Source organism: Orussus abietinus, unplaced genomic scaffold (assembly GCF_000612105.2).
Source record: "Orussus abietinus isolate OABI.00-Male unplaced genomic scaffold, Oabi_2.0 scaffold179, whole genome shotgun sequence".
Lineage (NCBI taxonomy): Eukaryota > Metazoa > Arthropoda > Insecta > Hymenoptera > Orussidae > Orussus > Orussus abietinus.
In genome coordinates, this window is record NW_019394334.1 from 169,079 (window position 1) to 189,858 (window position 20,780).

The window sequence follows — 20,780 nt, forward strand, 5'->3', positions numbered from 1 at the left end:
GGCGTTATAACATATGATATGTTGAGTCAAATAGTTGGAAGAAAGTTTATATACGATCCTCATCCTGTTTAAACATATTCATACTTATTGAAAGATATCCTAGAACCTGTGATTACAAAGAACGTTCATTTGTGGTGAATAAGTAGCGTATTCGTTGATTCTGTGAAGAGCTGCAAAAATTATTTATTAATTATTTAAATCCCAGACTTTAAAAACGGGGACATGCGAAATTTTGCCTGATATTGCGCTGACCGAGTGGATAATTATTTCAGATTAGCACTTGTAAAGTACGTTAAAAATAAACCTCCTTACTGCGAAGGTACGATCTAAAGGTTTGGAGTAGACGTTTATTTTCAGTATAAAAAAAAAACAGAGAAACCCAGTCATTGAAGTTTATGAAAGTCGTCGGGAAGAAAAATGATACGACCTGTCTGCAAAACCCCCCGCAGATAAGATCCGCAACCACAGCTCAGATGACGCAAACTTCCGGCTGGAGGGTTTATCTATTCTCAATTTGATTTCATCTCCTCGATTGGCTACCGATTTCATTCCGACATTTACTCAGCGAATCTAAACTCTTACGTCAAACGTTCTCCTTTATCAGCGCCCCGCGATAGAATATTTTTCGAATTATTCAAGGAAAGAGCCAGTCTACTTCCAGAGCTCCCGATCGTTTACATCTTCTCGTCGTCATTGTCTGTCTTGAGCGAGGGCAACACGAGTCCGTATTTATACAAGTGTACGTATATCTCCTTTGTAAAATATGTATGTGAATAAATACCATATTTTTCTAATGTCCGGTACTAGGTGCCACACGGAGTTTACCGGAAATTTATGATCAAAATTTAAACTTAATTTTATTTAATTTATAATAAGATGTTAATAATTTTGTTTCCCTAATAGGATAGTTATGATTATTAACTAGTAATAGATGATAAATAGGTTAAACAAAACATCGCATTTTTTATTTATCTAATGAAAACCTTAGGTGTTCGGTACTAGGAAACTTCCCCCTATCAGCAAAGATCGACAGTACCGTGATGTTAAACATAGACAGAACGAAATTATTGAATACGATAAAATGTGTATCTGAAACTTGACTTACGTGTTTTCATAGGAAGATCGCCTGGAATTAAATTCTGTAGTACACCCCAATATCTGTTAAGTCATAGTCGGTTCAAAATCGACAGTATAAATCAATAAAGCTTAGGTTACGTGATTACTGCTCCACATGAGCCGTCACCTTGAGATATCTATCCGTTGTCTACTGATTCATATATAATTTGACAGTGCAAAAATCTACCACTACTTCTGTTGGTATATCGCTATCGTTTCAACATAACTAGGTATACAAAGGACAATAAAAAAAGTCGACGTAACCCAAATAAGAATAATATTCATTGATGCGCTGGTATAAAAAATTTAAACTGTTGTAAAATAAATGTATTGTTTTCTTAAAGTGGAATTGGCAACTTTACGCACCTTTTATCCACTTCGCAAATTACTTTTGCGGATTTCTGGAAGCATAAGTTTTTTGTTCCAAACCTGTCGTCTGTTAGATCGTATGAGAATTTCGACCGACTTTCACTGAGAGAACTGGTTCAACGAATTGAATGCCAAATGAGTTCAGTTTCTAATGCGATTTTCACAGTTCATGTTTGCGATAGCTTGAAAACGTAGCGAGACCAAGCGATAAAAGATTGATTAACGAGTATTTCTTCGATTTTCTTCTTTACAGATTACGAATATGAGCTCTGGTGATTCTTGGTCTCTTCCGGTGAAGCAGGGTCTCTACGACCCAATCCTCGAAAAAGATGCCTGCGGTGTTGGTTTCATCGTGGCCATCGATGGAAAACGGTCGCACAAGGTAATCGAAATCTTCACACTTTGTCCTTCTTTATTTAAGAAATAATCAATTTGTTTCCAACGTTGCCTTCATAGAGAAGGTTTCCTTTGGATTTTTTATGTACACGGAATTAGGCCCTTGTTAAAAAAAATTACCAGATTGTTAGAACTCCTTGAATGACTAGTAAAAAATGTAAATACTTGTAACTGAAAGAAATTGTTGAAATAAAACAGGAGCCAAGAATTATCGATATGGAGGTGTCGTCCAACAAAAGAAAGGCATGGATGTGCAACTACTTGTATGCACATTCAACATGCCCATGCGTATGGTACTTCTACGGGAGAAATCTGCATATTGAATCTGTCAAATTTGCAGATTTCATCCGTAATTCTTACAAATATTTTTAAAATTACAAGGATCTTCTTAAACAAGAAATTAAACGGAATTAATTGTTGAAGTAAACGGGGGGAGGGAGGAGGGTGCATAACATTGATAAGTATAGTAAATAATCAATTGAAAAAAAATATTTGTATAAAATAAGTTTTATTATTTATTCCTAAGTGAAGGTGGTAACTACACGCACCTAGGCATACCAGTGTTTTAGGACGAGTTTTCCTCAACTCCCTCGAGTCCAAGTTGGCAACGATCGCCGTTAACTTTCGTATTATCTTCTCAATTTAGCCAATGCGTGACGCACATACATGTTGACCCATGGGACAAGTCGCAGTCCGTCACAGGGATCACTGGTTGCGTCGTTTTCGACTAATAAACGAAACCCCAGTCAAAACAAAACGAGTGTCGAACGTGACTTTCTCAATGTATTGAGGTCACTTAACGACACATCAATCGGTTCTGCAATATGAAGATACGAGTATTGGTCGAAGTTCTCGATTTAAGGGTCAAATACAACATGTTAACGCGTCTCCGATTTCGTGTATCTTTCACATTCTTTTGCTAATTTGAGAAATTTTTTATTATATTCACAAAATCAAGACCAAGACTTAACTATATTCGCAAGATCAAGACCAAAACTAAGACCAAAACCAAAACCCAAACCAAAATCAAAACCAAAAAATACCATAGTTTTAGTCGTACATTTACTCATCACTAATTTCAAAGAATTCAACGTAACCAGTGATGTACGTTCTCTATTCACTTATTGTCAGTACGCTCGTAATGAGGGATATCAGGATACTCGGTAGAATTTTGCGCCAAATGCATTTAAAAGCCTGCGTAAACGGCACCGAATACTTAACGCCAAAATTCGACACATCAATTCGATAAAAAATTATTTCTTAATTTAGAGAACTTATCATGGACCCATGTTTAACATATTGAAAGTACGTTCCATTTTGTAGAGCCTGTAATTCTTCAGATTTTTAATACTGTACTGACCGATATGTGTTAAACAGAATTAATTCTTTTCTAAGTCCGAGATAACTAAAATGGGATATAATTGACCTAATAATATTATTTAAAATATAAGCAAGTATGATAGCGCCCGCAGTCGATTATGAATATGACAGTTATTTTACAGGAAATTATTTACATTAAATTTTACTTGAAACTAATCGAATAATTTATTTTATGCTGTTACGTGCTAAAAGAATTCTGCCCTACAGATTTTGCGCGATGCGGAGAAGCTGTCTGCTCGTATGAACCACAGAGGTGCGTGTGCATGTGATAATGACACTGGTGACGGAGCTGGTGTACTTTGCGCAATACCGCACGACTATTACGCCGATGAAATTCGGTAAGGATCTTTTCCCACTTCCTCTTCTTTCCTCTTATTTACTATCAATCTACGTTTTATATTATCGGTGTCGCAATCGGGTTGTGAGGCGGCGAACTATCGTTATTTAAAAATGGAATTATACCTAAATAGTCTTGCAGTCTGAAACGAATGAAAGCATTTTAGATATCTGGAACTTGCAATACGAATTTACATTCTGAGAATGTGTAAAAAACCCAATATGATAATTCAATTTTGTAATCGGTGACTCAATAGGCTCGTTGGAGGTCTGATTCGTTACATTGTTGTTTGTCATGCAATTGCTTTACGGTGCCTCTCTGAATTATATCTTTCTCAACTTATATAAATGGTTGAGACATCGTAGATAAAGAAGGCAGAGACGAGACCATTAGATGTACGGAGAAAACGATAAGGTGACTGCTTCCATCTCGGATATGTTAATTGTGCCATGAACGGCAATTGAAAATTAATCCAGTTGTTTTCTGGTTTCATAAGTATAGATTTAAAGTGCATAAGAGTAACCCAATACAGATCCAGAAGCAAATCACTTCACCAGGATGTGTTTAACTCAATATAGTTTAGCATATTAAGCGTATAATATGAATAAAAAAAATTGGTTACCCGTATTTTCTTTTCAGCGAGAAAACAGGTATTGAATTACCGGAATTCGGACGTTATGCAACGGGTATACTTTTCCTGGATAAGAATACCCACAAAGAAACCGAAGCGGCGTTTGAAAAATTGGCTCAAGATTGCGATTTGAGAGTATGTATCTGTACGACCCATTCTTCTTGGACTTAGATAAACAATCGGTCATTTTTTTGACTTGAAAAGATCCGGTTAGTTTTATTTCAACATATTTAACATTTGGTTAATTTTGTAGGTAATCCATTGGCGTGATGTTCCTACAGACAATTCTCAGATCGGCCAAGTGGCACGAAAGTGTGAGCCTTACATGCGTCAAGTATTCGTCACGGGAGATCAAGACGTTGAAATATTGAATAGACAAGTAAGTTCACTTGTCAGTCAAATTATCATTGTGCAAATTGTCTTATGTTAAAAACGTTTGACATCTGTGGGTAGTAATAAAATTCAAGAAAAGAGGTTCTCTAAGCTGAAATGATAAAAGTCGCGTCATCAGTTCTTAAATAATCTTGTAGTTTCTAAAACCAGTTTAACCTTTTGTTTCGGGCTTACTGGTCACCTGAAATCATGTACAGGGTGAAAAAAAAAAATTAAAAAATTTCTAGCCTTTATAGGACCGTCATGTTTTAAATATTTTAAAACTTTTTTATGTTAAATTTGCCATAATATGTCAAATACAACAGCCCTGTAAAAAAATATATCCTATATCTTTTCATTCTCTTTTAAACTCACCTTCATTAAAACGCATATCACAACCTATTAACTCAAATAGGTTAACTGTAAATCACTTTGTTCTAATATATTGGCAGTGGATTTACACAATCTCAACCAGGCAAGTCTCGCAAAAGCAAGATCGAGTGGTTCGCCTGTAATTCTATATCTACTCCGTATTCTAAATTTAACGGCATCCGGTAATGTCAAAATACTATTACCAGCCTGAAACGACGAATGAAGTTTACCGCTTTTCCATCACGACGTTACTTATGATTTTCTACACTTTTGTTGAACCTAGCCAATTATTTAATAATTATCAAACCATTTTTATTGTGAAGATAACCTCTTCTTCTTGTCTTGGCAACTACATATAACTTGTATTAAGTGTTTGCGGTTAATTTAAGTACAGTGAGTAAACACAGTTCAAGCCGATTGGCATTGAATATCTCCATCAATTCAGAAAAATAGAACAACTTGTTCTTATGTGTAACTAAAGCTTAGGCATTTTATCCTAATGTGCATACAAGTTAGTAAATTATTTTTATAAAACAAATGCTTTATTGTAAGCGTTGATGTTGTTTTATTTAGGTATTTATACTGCGGAAGAGGTCGACACATACCATATCTCAACCAGGATTAAGGTACTACATTTGCTCTCTTTCGTTAAAAACCGTCGTCTACAAAGGTCAACTTACAGCGGATCAACTATGGTTGTATTTCCTAGACTTGAAGGTAAGTTTTCAGTGAATCCCGTTAAATCTTAAATGAAAAGAAAATTCTTAATTTTGGGAAGATCGATTTACACATCAGTTCTATATCAGGTCAGAATTAGTTCCGTGCACAGATCCAGAATATGATCCAATGAATTTGAGTAGTAGCGTTACACTCTTCAATGCCAATAGTATCCGGTCAATGCGCATTCAGTATTTTTCCCGACATTATTAGTGAAAATGTCTCCACAAGACAGAAACTAAACGTACTGGCACTGATGTAATTGAACTGTTTTCAATCCGATATCCACCTAATTTAACGGATTTCGTTCACTTAAAGTAAGATTTCAGTAGGTGAATCACAATGTAATTCTTTAAAGATATGCAAAAAATGTGGTAAATATGTACAAGTACCTTATAAAATGTTATAGATTTACTTTCGCTTGTTAATTTTAATCATACTTCGCAAACTTATTTACATTATTTTTCTTCACTTCTGTTAATCTAGAAGCATCATAAGTTCATTTTGAGAAAAAATCGTCATGACATGTGACCTCGTCTGTTTGTATGTGTAAATCGACCTTTAAACCAGCTTGCTATGGATTAATATAAACCAGTCTTATGTCCATATTTGAACATGCAATTTGACATTCAGCAATAAAGCTACGATCCATCATTTGAATATAAATCTCAATTTTTATACTTAATAGTCTCCAAAATTCGAGACCTACTTGGCACTGGTGCATACACGCTTTTCAACAAATACATTTCCAAGCTGGGAAAGAGCTCATCCGTTGCGGTAAGATTTTGCTGGTTCACTAATATTAATGTGATTTTTTAATATCCGTTCATTTATTCTGTTATATTTATAACCATCCATTTTATGAGCTTACTATTTCAACTGACGTTGATATCCACTTACGTTCTTAATGGAAAGAAAATATTTTGCCAGACTGCTCGCTCACAATGGAGAGATAAACACTCTTCGTGGCAACGTAAACTTAATGAAGGCCCGTGAAGGTGTAATGAGTAGCAAGATCTATGGAGATCAATTAAAACATTTGTATCCCGTCGTTGAGCCAAATCTCTCTGATTCGGGAGCAGCGGATTGCGTACTTGAGTTCCTGGTTATGGCTGGCCACCGTACTCTACCCGAGGTATGCAATACAATGCAAAGTAATTCTATCTCCAAAGGAAATTAATGAATAGCCGTTAATTTCGAAGGGGTAATGAAAAGTGAATAATTTAACACAATTGTTACAATTAGGCTGTGATGACCATGGTACCGGAGGCTTGGCAAAACGACTTAACAATGGCATCGGAAAAGCGGGACTTCTATCATTGGGCCGCTTGCGTTATGGAGCCATGGGACGGACCAGCTCTGCTGACATTCACGGATGGGCGTTATATCGGTGCTATCTTGGACAGGTAGACATTTCTAAGACTATTCCTCGAGAAGCGCTGTTTTAATACGATTTTACTTTCACGGACTGTTAATGTTCTGATAATTAACTAGAAAAACCATGGGATATTGCTGTGCTATGCGCAGGAAAGGTTGAAGCAGGAACGTGTCTGATCCCGTAAAAATCTTGTGAATTATGACGATTTAGGGGGAAAGGACTACTGATTGAAGGAAATTGTTGTCGAAAAGCCGTGGGGGTGATCATCCAACGCTGGTTGAAAATTGCGAATCTGCGGAGAGGACGGATAAGGTGTTACGAGCACGGAAACCAACGTGTGCCACTAAACATGCTTTGTCTGCCATTCGTGGATTCGACAAGGGGCTTCGAGTATATTGATACTTTACAAGATTTTTCCGGAGGATCTTGTCGATGAGATTTCAGTGATGGAACTATAAAAGATGATCAAGTTATGCCTGTAACTACGAAATTAGCGTAAATACAGAGGCAGAGGGTCGCAGAACACTCATCGTATCCATTGCATCACTCTGTTAATTGCAATGCTTGCTACGATCAATTAAAATCTAATGAATAATACCATAGGTGATAGCAGACGGCCGCCGGCCATTGATCTTTTAATATTGTCAAGTTACTGCACGATCCTTTTTGCCGATAGAGGGTCGACAGAAGATGTTTGACGGGAATTATCCAAAAAGTTTCTTTCGATCTCTCTCGCTACATCTTAATCGTTGTACTACTGTGCAAATTTGTCGTTTAAAGGTTAGACAATCAATGCATACGATAATTTCCGTCATTAATCTGGTAATGGGAAGATTACTAGGTAACGGACGAAAGATAGATTATAAGAGTCCCGACAGGAAAGCAAACGAACGAACAAGAATTATTCAGCCGATTATGAATGATGCTAAAGTCGTAATACAAAGGACTTTTTTGAATTTTTGTTTGGCAGAAATGGCCTGCGCCCGTCGCGCTTCTACGTCACTAAGGATAACATGATGGTGATGGCGTCCGAAGTGGGCGTCTATGATACTCCACCCAGCAATGTTGTCCTCAAGGTAAACAAGGAAACCATGCAACGACGAACCAGCGTGTGGGAACTAATGGCAGATCGCTCCTCCGAGGGGTCTCTCTAATTAATTAAACATCTGATCCATCCTCGCATATGTATCTCTATATTTAACATAGAGCCTTTCAGCTTTAGGAAATCATTTACTCCGTGATACCATCATTTATTGAAGTCGAGTTATTACTCGGCGGACGAGGGTCGCAGCTCGAAGAGAAGACGTCGAACTTGGTACCTGTTCCAGCAGATCGTTAAGAGGACGCCCCGTTCAATGCAATATACATACTAATATATTACACTAACTTCAAATTATTTTTTGCATTTACATAGATTTTTTCACATTTTTATTTCATAGATTGATTTGATCCTTCACTGAATAATCACTTACTTGAATGAACAACCGAAAGTTATGTGCAATTTTTATTATTATCAATAATGGTTTTATATATTGTGGGAACTAAAAACGGTACGTCATCGAGGAGTTCTGATTATTCAGCGAAACAATTGCATTCCACAAATGTTGCTCAAAGGGCAACACTATTATACGTGGATAGACATTGTACGCAAATCTTATAGCAGCATTATGTACTGGTACTCTGTCTTCATGAGACAGCTAACTAGTGTTTGTTCATTTATATTTATACTTATGACTTCTATGTGTGGAATTTACCTTAGCTCAACCGTTTACTGGTTAAACTTTAATAAGGACAGATTACCATTTTCTAATCCATATATTTTAGTACTATTGTATTTTAGAATCTACGTAATAGCCAATCACATTGTATTTTATTTATTTTTAATCATGTCATGTATGGTGTATAATTAATCACACATTTAGGGACTGGGTTTGTATAGAGCAGTAGGACCGTCATCCAGTGCTGTCATATAAATGTCGATCGATCCAAGCTGGTAGTCGACGTCGTTCATTCGTTTTTTATTTTATTTTCAGAGCCGTCTGAAGCCTGGACGAATGCTCCTTGTTGATACAGAAGAAAAACAGATCATCCAAGATGTTGAGCTCAAGCTGAAAATTGCTAGGAGCAGACCTCACTCCAAATGGTTGAGAGAGCAGGTATTTCCGCGACATCGATCATTTCCATTTTGCACTTTGTTGTTTTAATTCGTATGTTCGTGTTTAATCGTAATTTTTACTGATCTTGATGCATAAGCATAACCATCAGGGGGCAATTTATTATGTTCAGCCCATTTCCTCTTCCTTTGGAGCTAGAGATGTTTTAATATTCGATTTCATAATAAGGAATTAAGTGACCTTATTAATGGGTAGTAAGAAGTCAATCATTCACTTGTGTACGAATCAGCCATTGTTATTATGGTTCAATGTGGTGGTGGAATGTAATCTACCGTGAAGGTCTGGGTAAAATTGATCCACTTGTGATCGAAACGTAATCGATTATCAAAAAAATCCTTCATCTTATAATCAGGCAAAATATTAATTCAAGATCATTCTTTTCCACTTATCCCGTATGCTGCCTACATTGGTGTTAAATAAAGAGGGTGAGTCGCATCCGTTGAACCCAAATATATGTGTGATTTTTTATCTTTTATTGGTTCTTTCCCTTTGAATGTTCACAGAAGAAGCACAAACTAAATTCTTACCTGTAGAATTGTCCCTCCTTTTCGTGTATACGATCTGTAGTGGGCATATTAATATATTCATCCTTCACACACCTCTTCTAATGCACACGTATAGAGGTTCTATTTACTTTCAACTTATATCTTACTTTAGATATTCATTTTTATTTGAACATATATAATCATTCTTTTACTATATTAACGGAAGGAGTAAAAAATGGTTGAGACAACGTAAGATCAGGTGCTCGATTTGTTCATATGTATTTTTAAAAATGTGACGTTGCGATAGTCAGCGAGTAATTCCGTTACTATTTTACTGTATTTTTGCTTGCTTGAAGGAACGTGTTCTCCTGATGATCTATCACTGTGGTTTGGTCTATTACATCTCCTCATAGCATATTTTATCACATCACTTTACTATCAATTTTTACTCTTTTGAACTTGGTAAAGAAACTATTCAAATGTATTATAAATTGCGTGTTTCTTTTCTTTTTTCTTTTTTCTTTACGAAAGGTCAAACAAATGATCTCTATACCAAAGCATTCTCGCATAATACTTTTTTACTTCTGTATAAAATTGCTTTATATTATAACATGCTGTAATGTTTTTGGCAATGTTAAATACACTTTTTACCCTAGTTTATTACAAACATATACGATCTAAATACATACAAGCTTCGTTAGAATCCGTTTCAAGTACTTACATTTTAATTTTATACAAATCTCTTTTTTTGTCGTTGAATAATTATAATTCTTACTCCTTTATCTTGGATTAATTTGATGGTTGACTGTATAAAATATCTCACAAATAGTTTCACACGCATTTCATTTGAAAACAGATTACCATGGATGATTTACGTGCGGAGTATGTCACTACTGATGATGACGAAGCAATAAAAAATGGACATTCTTCCGATGTAATAAACAGAAATGGGCTCAATGGACTGGATAATGAGGTTTCTAAGGTACACGGAATATGGGGTGGGGATAAACGTCTCTCTCTCTATGGATATACCATCGAAACTATTAATTTGCTGCTATTGCCTATGATCCAAACAAAGTATGTTTTTCTACGTTGTTCAATGATATAAATTTAGTAGCCATGCTAATTAATGTCATATTTCAGAAAAGAAGCCTTAGGATCAATGGGTAACGATGCCCCATTAGCATGCTTATCTGAATTCCAGCCACTGATATATGAGTACTTCAAGCAACTGTTTGCCCAAGTGAGTCAGCTTTCTGTTGAAACTTTCTTTTTCATTAGCTGATTTAGTGATCAAATAATATTGGACATCTGTAACTGTAAATATCACTATGTGGATATAGTCAATGTACGTCGATATTTTTTATTCAGGTGACGAACCCTCCTATTGATCCCTTCAGAGAAAAGGTGGTAATGTCACTTCTATGCCCAATTGGACCAGAGAGCAATATTTTAGAGCCAAATGAACTTCAAGTGCATAGGCTATTCCTACAACAACCTATCTTATCTATTCGTGATCTTGAAATTATAAAACGAACATCCCATCGCAATTGGAAAACAAAAGTTATCGATGTTACGTATCCTGTAGAAGAGGGTCCTTCTGGACTTTTAAAGACACTCAATCGCGTCAGCAGCGAAGCAGATGTGGCAGCTGTGGAAGGCTATCAATTAATAGTGCTGTCCGATCGCCGGTCTGGACCGAAAAGGTAAAATTTGTGCATTAAATATCACATGTCGTTATATGATTCAACGTTGGTAGGCTTTCTTGTTCCATTCAAATAATTAAAGTATAAGATACTTAATGCAAATAAAAATGTCGTTTCAGGGTGCCGGTCAGCATTTTATTGGCACTGGGGGCAGTACATCATCATTTAATCGAATCTCGCCATCGAATGAAAGTGGGATTAATCGCAGAGACTGGAGAAGCTCGTGAGGTGCATCATATGTGTGTGCTCCTTAGTTACGGAGCAGATGCTATTTGTCCATATCTTGTATTTGAAACAGCTATGAACTTGCGAGCTGATGGCGTTCTCGATCAGTCATTAACGGATGAAATCATGTTCGCGGTAAAAATATACAATTAACTGTTCTCATTTAAGACGTATATCGAAGGTCTTAAGTAATATAAATATTTAAAACATTTCTTAGAATTATTGTGAGGCAATGGAACGAGGAATATCAAAGGTAATGGCCAAGATGGGTATATCAACACTGCAATCATACAAGGGTGCTCAAATTTTTGAAGTTGTAGGATTAGCTGATAACGTAATTGACAAATGCTTCAGGGTATGTAATAAATTATGCATGTATTTTTCACGGTCACTATTTATAGAAAATCAATAATAATGGAACATAATAGATTGGATAACAAACAATGATTATAAATTGGATCCAATTAATGAATAATGCTTGATTCAAAACTTTTTATGAGATACTTCGACAGTAATATGATTGTCTGTAAATATGAATACCTTAATGATAACGGAATATGTAATGATACTTAGGGCACCCAGTCTCGCATCGGTGGAGTCACTTTTGACATTTTAGCTAACGAGACGTTTGAAAGGCATCAACTTACATATTTCGATAAAGCTGTAGACATGCTCGTGCTTCGTAATCCAGGCGTTTTTCATTGGAGAGCGGGTGGAGAAAAACATATCAATGATCCACTCAGCATTGCTCATTTGCAGGTAAAATACGTTATACTTTTTACTCGTACATTCCGCATGATGATGTTAATTGACATTTTTAAAAAATGCCTTTAGGAATCTGTTGAGTCGAGAAACATTAACTCGTATGAAAATTACCGAAAATCTACAATGGAATCAGTAAAATCTTGCACATTACGCGGTCAGCTGGAATTGAAGAAAAATAGCAATCCTATTTCCATCGCAGAAGTGGAACCCGCTTCTGAAATAGTAAAACGATTTGCCACTGGTGCTATGAGTTTTGGTAGCATTTCGTTGGAAGCACATACCACGTTGGCAGTTGCTATGAACCGAATTGGTGGCAAATCAAATACTGGCGAAGGAGGTGAAAATGCAGATAGGTAATCCAAGATTGATCATAAATAGCGTAAAATGAATTTTAAACGATTTTGATTGAAATATTGCTTTTTATAATGTATCTGATTATTTATTCATGGTAATAGGTATTTGAATCAGGATCCAGAGTTCAATAAACGATCATCTATCAAGCAAGTGGCTAGTGGCAGATTCGGTGTAACGTCAAGTTATTTGGCAAATGCGGATGACCTTCAAATTAAAATGGCTCAAGGCGCAAAACCGGGTGAGGGTGGAGAATTGCCCGGATACAAGGTAATTGTAAAGCTTTACATTGACAGTAAGCGAAAAAAACTTTCTTCCACCACGTACATTTTTAGATACTTTCATCAACAGTGTTGTAAGGTCAATTTAATAATATTAATGAGCATTTAGAAAAACTTGATAAAGTTCTTTTAAATGCTCTTCTAAGCTCAAGAAAATTTAATGTTCTTTGAAATTTGTATTAATATTATTAAATCGACCTTACAGCATACTTTGTTGATGAAAGTATTAAAAAATGTCCGTGGTGTAAGAATGTTTTTTTCGCTTACTGTTAATGTAATGGTAATATATTTTGTATACATAAAACGTCTTAGAATGAAAAGTTGATTTACTTCAGAAAGTGAAATACTCTGAAAGAATTAACCCTTTGCGATCGGCAAATTTCTCTGATGGGAGTACCAGCTAGTCGGAGCAAATTTAGCTTTTCGGAGTTATTTCTCCCTTAGTGATTTAACGCAAATATATGGATATTAAAAAAAAACAGACATCATGCCGCCACTGTGGCGGCATCGACCGCAAAGGGTTAATTACAGTTTTGTATTAAATTAGAGTTTGATAGATTTACAGTACGTCTGATGTCTCTTAACTGCAATGCAATTTTCTCTCAAATCTCCAACACTTACCTGTAAATTCATTCCTGTAACAGCCTCAAACCCTGTTTATTCACAACTAATAATTTGTTATACCAAGTATGAAACTGTTTGAGTTAAATATATTGTATAAAAAAAATTATATAACTTCCATTAATATTTTCAGTATTTAGTATTCTTGTATACATGACTTTTGCCTCAAAATCATTTCTATTTGATGCTAAGTTGCCATCATTTGACATTCAACATTAATGTGCTGCGTAATAAATATATTTTTTCGCGGTAAATAATTATTTTCACTTAGAAAGTAAATTTTTCGCCCAATGTAGTTAGATGATACTACTTACTGTTAGATATATCGTAACTTTTAATTGTGTTTATGTAAAGGTTACAGCAGACATTGCTTCAACGCGGCACTCAGTACCAGGTGTGGGTCTTATTTCCCCACCTCCCCATCATGATATTTACTCTATTGAAGATTTGGCTGAATTGATTTATGATTTAAAGTGTGCCAATCCGAATGCTCGCATTTCCGTCAAATTGGTGTCCGAAGTGGGAGTAGGTGTAGTCGCAGCGGGAGTTGCAAAGGTAATTTAAATGTTTTTTTACATTCTAGTTACACAGGGTGAGAAAAATATATTGAAACCCCCTACTTAAAAGACTCATTATTACAAAATACTTTGAAATACCAGTATTTTGTCTTCACTCTATACGTATCTTCATGTTTTTATTCTAAAGTGTCCTTAAAAACTGAAAAGACAATATTATAATTCGATAGGGGAAAGGTGAACATGTTGTTATATCTGGTCACGATGGTGGAACTGGTGCGAGTAGCTGGACGGGAATTAAATCTGCTGGCCTTCCTTGGGAACTGGGTATCGCCGAAACTCATCAGGTTTTAACTCTTAATAATCTCCGTTCGCGAATGGTGGTTCAAGCTGATGGACAAATGCGAACTGGATTCGATATTATAGTAGGTGCACTACTAGGTGCTGATGAATTCGGGTTTAGTACAGTTCCTCTAATTGCAATGGGTTGCACGATGATGCGAAAGTGTCATCTAAATACCTGTCCCGTTGGTATCGCTACTCAGGATCCGGAACTGCGAAAGAAATTTACAGGAAAACCAGAACACGTGATCAATTTCTTCTTTATGTTGGCTGAAGAGGTATTTTCATAACATTATTTTAGAGACCAGAGCGATTATGTTAAACTACTTTCTCCTTGAGGTGAGAATTTCTACATCTAAGTTTTCTTCTGCTCGGTTAGGTGCGTTCGCATATGGCGAGCCTTGGAATTAGCAAGTTCCAGGATCTAATTGGTCGTACCGATCTTCTCCAAGTGCGTACAGACATTACTTCGGAAAAAGCCAAGCTGTTGAACCTGACAAACATTTTACGTAATGCCCTGGAACTAAGGCCAGGAGTTAGTATAAAGGGTGGTTCCGTAAAGCAGGATTTCCAACTCGAGAATAGATTAGACAATAAACTCATTGAATTAGCTGCGCCAGTTTTGAGCGGGCAACAAAAAGGTGTCGATCTTGAGTTAACAATTAATAACGAGTGCAGAGCATTCGCATCGACCTTGAGCTATCACGTTTCAAAGTAAGTTTGCTGGGGAATAATTATGGGCATCTATTAATGCGTTCCAAACAAAATGATCTTTCTTCTTTTTTTACAGACAATTTGGAGAAGATGGATTACCGGAGCACAGTATCAATATAAAAATGACTGGCTCTGCTGGTCAGAGCTTCTGTGCTTTCATGACAAAGGGAATTCATGTAACATTAGAAGGTGATGCAAACGATTATGTGGGAAAGGTATTAGTTTTTTTTTTTTCCCTACCGAATCGTAATTCTATGCATTTAATAATATGTAAGTGTACGCTATAATGCTATTGTGTTACAGGGCCTTTGCGGAGGTGAAATTGTGATTTATCCTCCAAAAGAATCAGAGTTTAACTCCGAGGCTAATGTAATTGTAGGGAATGTGTGCCTTTATGGTGCAACTAGTGGAAACGCTTATTTCAGAGGCATTGCTGCCGAAAGGTTCAGCGTTCGCAATAGTGGTGCTGTAGTGGTTGTAGAGGGTGTAGGTGATCACGGATGTGAGTATATGACCGGAGGTTGTGCCGTAATTCTTGGGCTAACGGGAAGAAACTTTGCTGCTGGTATGTCTGGTGGGATAGCGTATGTCCTTGATGTTGATGGATCATTCAAGAGGTATCACTTTAATTTATATATTTTGCTAATTGTAAATGGGTTACTCTTATGTGCGAAACTTGATCATTCACTGTTTTAATATTCAGCAAATGCAATCCTGAAATGGTGGAGCTATTACCTTTGATTAATCCTGATGATATCGCGTATGTAAAACAGTTATTGGAAGAGTTTGTCGAGAAAACGGGATCGCTCATTGCTAAAGATCTGCTAGAAATTTGGCCGGAGCCAACAACAAGATTTATAAAGGTTACTAGCAATCCTGTATTCTACTTATTGTAATGAACTATTTGAAAAATCGAATAATATGTAATTATACCGATATTTATTCGTATGTCTTACTCTATAGGTATTCCCCTACGAGTATCAACGAGCAATTAAGCAACTTGAAGAAGCTAAGTTAGCGGAACCAGTTTTGAATGGAAGTACCAAAAACGTTGACAACGCAGTAAAAGATGTCGAGGATGTAGTCGCAGATGAAGATATGGAGAAACGGAAACTAGACAAAATAAGGTACAAGCCTAGTTTAATTTAACTTCAGAAATAAGCTGCAGTGATCTTGTAATGTTTACGCTGATTTAATTCCCAGGGGATTCATGAAATACAAAAGAGAGACATCGGTTTACCGACCAGTCGAAAAGAGAGTGGATGACTGGGACGAGATATATAATTTCCAAAAAGTGAGAAAAGGACTACGCGTGCAAGCAGCAAGGTGCATGGAGTGCGGAATTCCGTTCTGTCAAAGCAGCCACGGTTGCCCACTTGGCAATATCATTCCTAAATGGAACGATTTAGTATTCCATAAGAATTGGAAGGAAGCCCTTAATCAGCTGCTGCAGACCAATAACTTCCCTGGTTAGTCTACACAATGAACGCCATATTTTGTGTTCTAAATTCACAAATATTCTCATAAATGTGTTGTGTATCATTAGAATTCACCGGACGAGTTTGCCCAGCACCTTGTGAAGGTGCTTGTGTTCTGGGAATATCAGAGCCTCCTGTTACAATCAAAAATATTGAATGTGCGATAATAGATCATGCATTTGAGCAAGGCTGGATCGTTCCTAATCCACCTAAAACTCGATCTGGAAAACGTGTAGCGGTAGTGGGATCTGGTCCTGCTGGATTAGCTGCTGCTCATCAATTGAACAAAGCTGGACACACCGTTACGGTCTTCGAAAGAAATGATCGAGTCGGAGGTCTGCTGCAATATGGCATTCCCACTATGAAACTGTCAAAGCAAGTCGTACAACGGAGAGTTTCTCTCCTTGCAGCTGAGGGTATTACTTTCAAAACAGGCATAAATATTGGAAAAGATGTAACGGCTAAAGTAAGTTTCGCAATTTGATGCAACATTGATGCAAATCATTTTCTGCTAACAGTTACAAAATTAACTTTAGTTTGTCAAGACCCAAATTGATATAAAGCGATTTTACCGACGCTACGTAATCTATAGCTACTACTATCGCGTAGAGCAATATCAATCGTTAGGATTTAGATTTCTTCCGTAGCCTAAAATCTCGCTCGAGGGTCGGCTGAGAAGAAACGGAAAAGAAAAAAGGATAGAGCGCAATTGAGTATAGAAGCAAATACATATACACATCTAAATTGAGCAAAACAACGTCACTAGTATCGCCATTTATCGGAATTATCAGAATCAATTAAGCTTCGCAAATTTTAAGCAAATAGCGCAAAAATTGTTCACGACTTTCAGACTGTATCTCCTGAGATAGGATTCTGTACGCCAATTCGATGGCTATCTATATTATTCACCGTGTTATTCTAATGGTCAAACAATATCGATAGTTATCGAATTGGCGTACAGAATCCTAGCTCTGGGACCTTAACCGTTTTGCTCCGATATTTTACGAACTCGACCTTACTATTAAATAATCATAAGAACTAATTTAGTTATAAAACTTGATACGAGATATATATTTTTTTACACAAACGCAGGAATTGATACAACAATTCGATGCATTGCTGTTATGTACTGGTGCAACTTGGCCTAGAGATTTACCTATTTCTGGCAGACATCTTGAAGGAATTCATTTTGCTGTAAGCTTCCTTGAACATTGGCAAAAGAAACAAATGGGGAATAACGCACCTCTGGACATGAAGCTTATGGCAAAAGACAAAGATGTTATTATAATTGGTGGAGGAGACACTGGCTGTGATTGCATTGCTACATCCTTACGCCAGGTAATGAGATAACATATGAACTTATTTTTTTTGCATATGTTGCTATATCTCTTTATATGACAAGTTACGAGGATTACTTAATTTCAGGGTGCTAAGAGTATTACTACGTTTGAAATTTTACCTGTACCACCGGTGAAAAGAGCCAAAGATAATCCTTGGCCTCAGTTTCCACGTGTCTTTAAGGTCGATTATGGCCATGAAGAAGTTTCTCTTAAATTTGGACGTGATCCACGCCAATTTAGCACTCTTAGCAAGGTAAGTAATTTTTATTTTTATTTAATAATTTCATGACTGTAATGAAATATTTCATACATTTTGGAATTAGTACAGTACTTAATTAAAAGAACATTTTATATTACAGGAATTTTTGGACGATGGAAAAGGGAATGTGAGTGGTATTAGGACAGTGAGTGTTGAATGGACCAAAGATGAATCTGGACGTTGGAAAATGGATGAAGTACCTGACTCTGAGAAGGTTAGCAAAATTTTATATTACAATTACAAAAAAAGATGTACCTATCTATTATTGATTTATTATCTTGTAGATATACAAGTGTGACTTAGTATTACTCGCTATGGGTTTCTTGGGTCCCGAGAAGTATATTGCATCCGAATTGGAAATGAAATTGGACAGCCGCGGAAATTACGAAACTCCTATTCACAAATATTCGACAAACTTACCTGGAGTTTTTGCTGCTGGAGGTAAATTATTTATATAAAGATATTTCAATAAAACTATATATATCAACTTTCATAAATTCCTATTGTAGATTGCAGAAGAGGGCAGTCATTGGTAGTATGGGCAATTACCGAGGGAAGACAAGCCGCTAGAGAAGTCGATATTTTTTTGATGAATGAGACTACTTTGCCAGGTCCTGCAGGTGTTATACTGCCTGCAATTACTGTCAAGCATTAAGATCTTTCACTTAAATGGAAGACTGTGCTAAACATCACTAAGGTTTTTCCTTGGAACGGTATAAACATTCGAATGGCTAGCATTTCTATGCTGAGAGTATTGTAAAAAATAGACAGAATCAAATGAAATCAATAGAAATAACCGGTAATATTTGTAGGGTCACAATAGAGAGTGTAACATTTTGAAATTAACAAAAAATAGTTTTTTTTTAACCTAGGTGCAAAGTAAACCAAAATAAGCAGAGATATTAGAAATCTATGTCTATTGAAGTCATAAATGATGATATGATTAAAATAATCTATCGTAGCTTCGTTTCAAATTGGAAAACACTAGTTTCTAGAATATACGTAGATTCCTACAATGTTATACGACCTGAGGTGTTTAGTGATGAATCAATCGTACGATAATTATTATTGTTGTAGATTTTGGCGTCTTGAAACAATTACTTAAAATTCTTAAAGAAAAATGTACTTTAAATATTCAAAATTTGTCTTGTGATTATGGAAACAAATTTTTCAGTTTTACAAAAATATCCCTTTTTTTTTTACAAAATACTTGTGTTACAAACCAATTAGATTCATTTATATTTTATTCTCGTGTTATATATTTTCAAAGCTAAACGAAATTACGTCATGAGTAATAAAACACGCATACAATCGGTTGTAACGATTCAGTTGAACACCAAAGGCCTCATATAAAAGTAAGGTGATTATCTGAAGATATACACATAAATATTATTTTAGCTGCTGCAAATATCGTTAACAGTTGCAAATAAATTTATTATTTATNTGGAACAGATAACAGTTTCCGATAGCACCTACGATATTTAATTTGAATTTGAACTAAAGATGAAAAATGCCTCTAATAATTACTCTACAGACAAAATATACTTTAACAGTTTAACGGTTATTTTTTTGAAAATCGTTACTTGTTGATCCTTTTTTATTCACTTACCAAATAGTCTCAAGAAGTAAATATTAATTGAAACTAATTAAATATTAATTTCTTAGCCTGTCAAATATACTATTTAGATTAGTCTATAATCTTATTTGGTATACTGAGACAGAGAAGAACATGAACATTTCTTTAATTCGAAGTTAATTTAAGAAAAAACACGATTGCGTATCAAATACCTTTATAATCTTATATACCAATTTTGGAGTAATATCCAAATTTCTTAAAAATCTTTAAAAAATACATGGGTATTTTTAGATTTTAACAAGAAAAATGAACTTTGAAAATAACGTGCAAATTTTCAACAGTGCTCTACTAAAAGGATTGGCTTATACATGAATTACATTTACAAATAAAGTTTGATGGAGAGAACCTGGACATTTTCTTTTTCAATATACTTTTCAATTAGTAATTATTTCTTTGTTTCACTTTTATGCCTGTGCTATGAGTAATTGAAACAATTCATTTGTTCTTAATTTCCAATTAACACAACTGCCACGGTGGTTACCAAAGACCGGCAATCGCTTTAAAAAATTAAACTCGTTATTTGTTTTGACAGTCAACGCGTTAAATTTTTGAGTCAAAAACAGTTTTCTGCGCAATTTTATATGCGAAAGTGGCCGCTGATTTAGCCAGGTCTATCGAGAATGTTCTTCCTATGTAGTAGCCGTTAAGGCTAGGCAGCATGTTTTTGCACGTAGCTAATTTAAATCGGGAACGTTGAAAGCTTTTCAATTCAATAAACTCGCCTATTCAATTCATATGGTAAAGCTCTTTTACCATACACCAAATTTACATACAATGATAAATATTTTCGAACAAAAACGATATTACCATTTATTTCTGG

The 20,780-nt window shown here is 35.7% G+C and overlaps 1 protein-coding gene across 5 annotated transcripts in view; it reads left to right on the forward strand.

The window, feature by feature from the left end:
- LOC105698891 (glutamate synthase [NADH], amyloplastic) overlaps positions 1 to 19,763 on the forward strand; it is a 33,437-nt gene extending 13,674 nt beyond the window's left edge. The window contains exons 1-34 of one of the 5 annotated variants that reach the window (XM_023431811.1): positions 621 to 739; positions 1,739 to 1,867; positions 3,469 to 3,599; positions 4,238 to 4,364; positions 4,483 to 4,608; positions 5,547 to 5,690; positions 6,379 to 6,467; positions 6,621 to 6,825; positions 6,936 to 7,096; positions 8,039 to 8,144; positions 9,102 to 9,224; positions 9,665 to 9,667; positions 10,584 to 10,804; positions 10,871 to 10,970; positions 11,099 to 11,433; positions 11,553 to 11,793; positions 11,876 to 12,013; positions 12,232 to 12,417; positions 12,493 to 12,776; positions 12,879 to 13,044; positions 14,031 to 14,231; positions 14,422 to 14,811; positions 14,913 to 15,247; positions 15,324 to 15,462; positions 15,551 to 15,864; positions 15,951 to 16,110; positions 16,211 to 16,374; positions 16,451 to 16,716; positions 16,794 to 17,191; positions 17,818 to 18,063; positions 18,151 to 18,318; positions 18,425 to 18,538; positions 18,609 to 18,765; positions 18,834 to 19,763. In XM_023431811.1, coding sequence (XP_023287579.1) covers positions 1,748 to 1,867; positions 3,469 to 3,599; positions 4,238 to 4,364; positions 4,483 to 4,608; positions 5,547 to 5,690; positions 6,379 to 6,467; positions 6,621 to 6,825; positions 6,936 to 7,096; positions 8,039 to 8,144; positions 9,102 to 9,224; positions 9,665 to 9,667; positions 10,584 to 10,804; positions 10,871 to 10,970; positions 11,099 to 11,433; positions 11,553 to 11,793; positions 11,876 to 12,013; positions 12,232 to 12,417; positions 12,493 to 12,776; positions 12,879 to 13,044; positions 14,031 to 14,231; positions 14,422 to 14,811; positions 14,913 to 15,247; positions 15,324 to 15,462; positions 15,551 to 15,864; positions 15,951 to 16,110; positions 16,211 to 16,374; positions 16,451 to 16,716; positions 16,794 to 17,191; positions 17,818 to 18,063; positions 18,151 to 18,318; positions 18,425 to 18,538; positions 18,609 to 18,765; positions 18,834 to 18,979 — 6,204 coding nt within the window. In that variant the 5' untranslated portion in view covers positions 621 to 739; positions 1,739 to 1,747 and the 3' untranslated portion in view covers positions 18,980 to 19,763. Of the gene's footprint in view, positions 1 to 620; positions 740 to 1,738; positions 1,868 to 3,468; positions 3,600 to 4,237; positions 4,365 to 4,482; positions 4,609 to 5,546; positions 5,691 to 6,378; positions 6,468 to 6,620; positions 6,826 to 6,935; positions 7,097 to 8,038; positions 8,145 to 9,101; positions 9,225 to 9,664; positions 9,668 to 10,583; positions 10,805 to 10,870; positions 10,971 to 11,098; positions 11,434 to 11,552; positions 11,794 to 11,875; positions 12,014 to 12,231; positions 12,418 to 12,492; positions 12,777 to 12,878; positions 13,045 to 14,030; positions 14,232 to 14,421; positions 14,812 to 14,912; positions 15,248 to 15,323; positions 15,463 to 15,550; positions 15,865 to 15,950; positions 16,111 to 16,210; positions 16,375 to 16,450; positions 16,717 to 16,793; positions 17,192 to 17,817; positions 18,064 to 18,150; positions 18,319 to 18,424; positions 18,539 to 18,608; positions 18,766 to 18,833 lie in introns of those variants that run through there. The other 4 variants (XM_023431812.1, XM_023431813.1, XM_023431814.1 and 1 more) reach the window with 4 other exon arrangements.
- Positions 19,764 to 20,780: the final 1,017 nt, after the last annotated feature.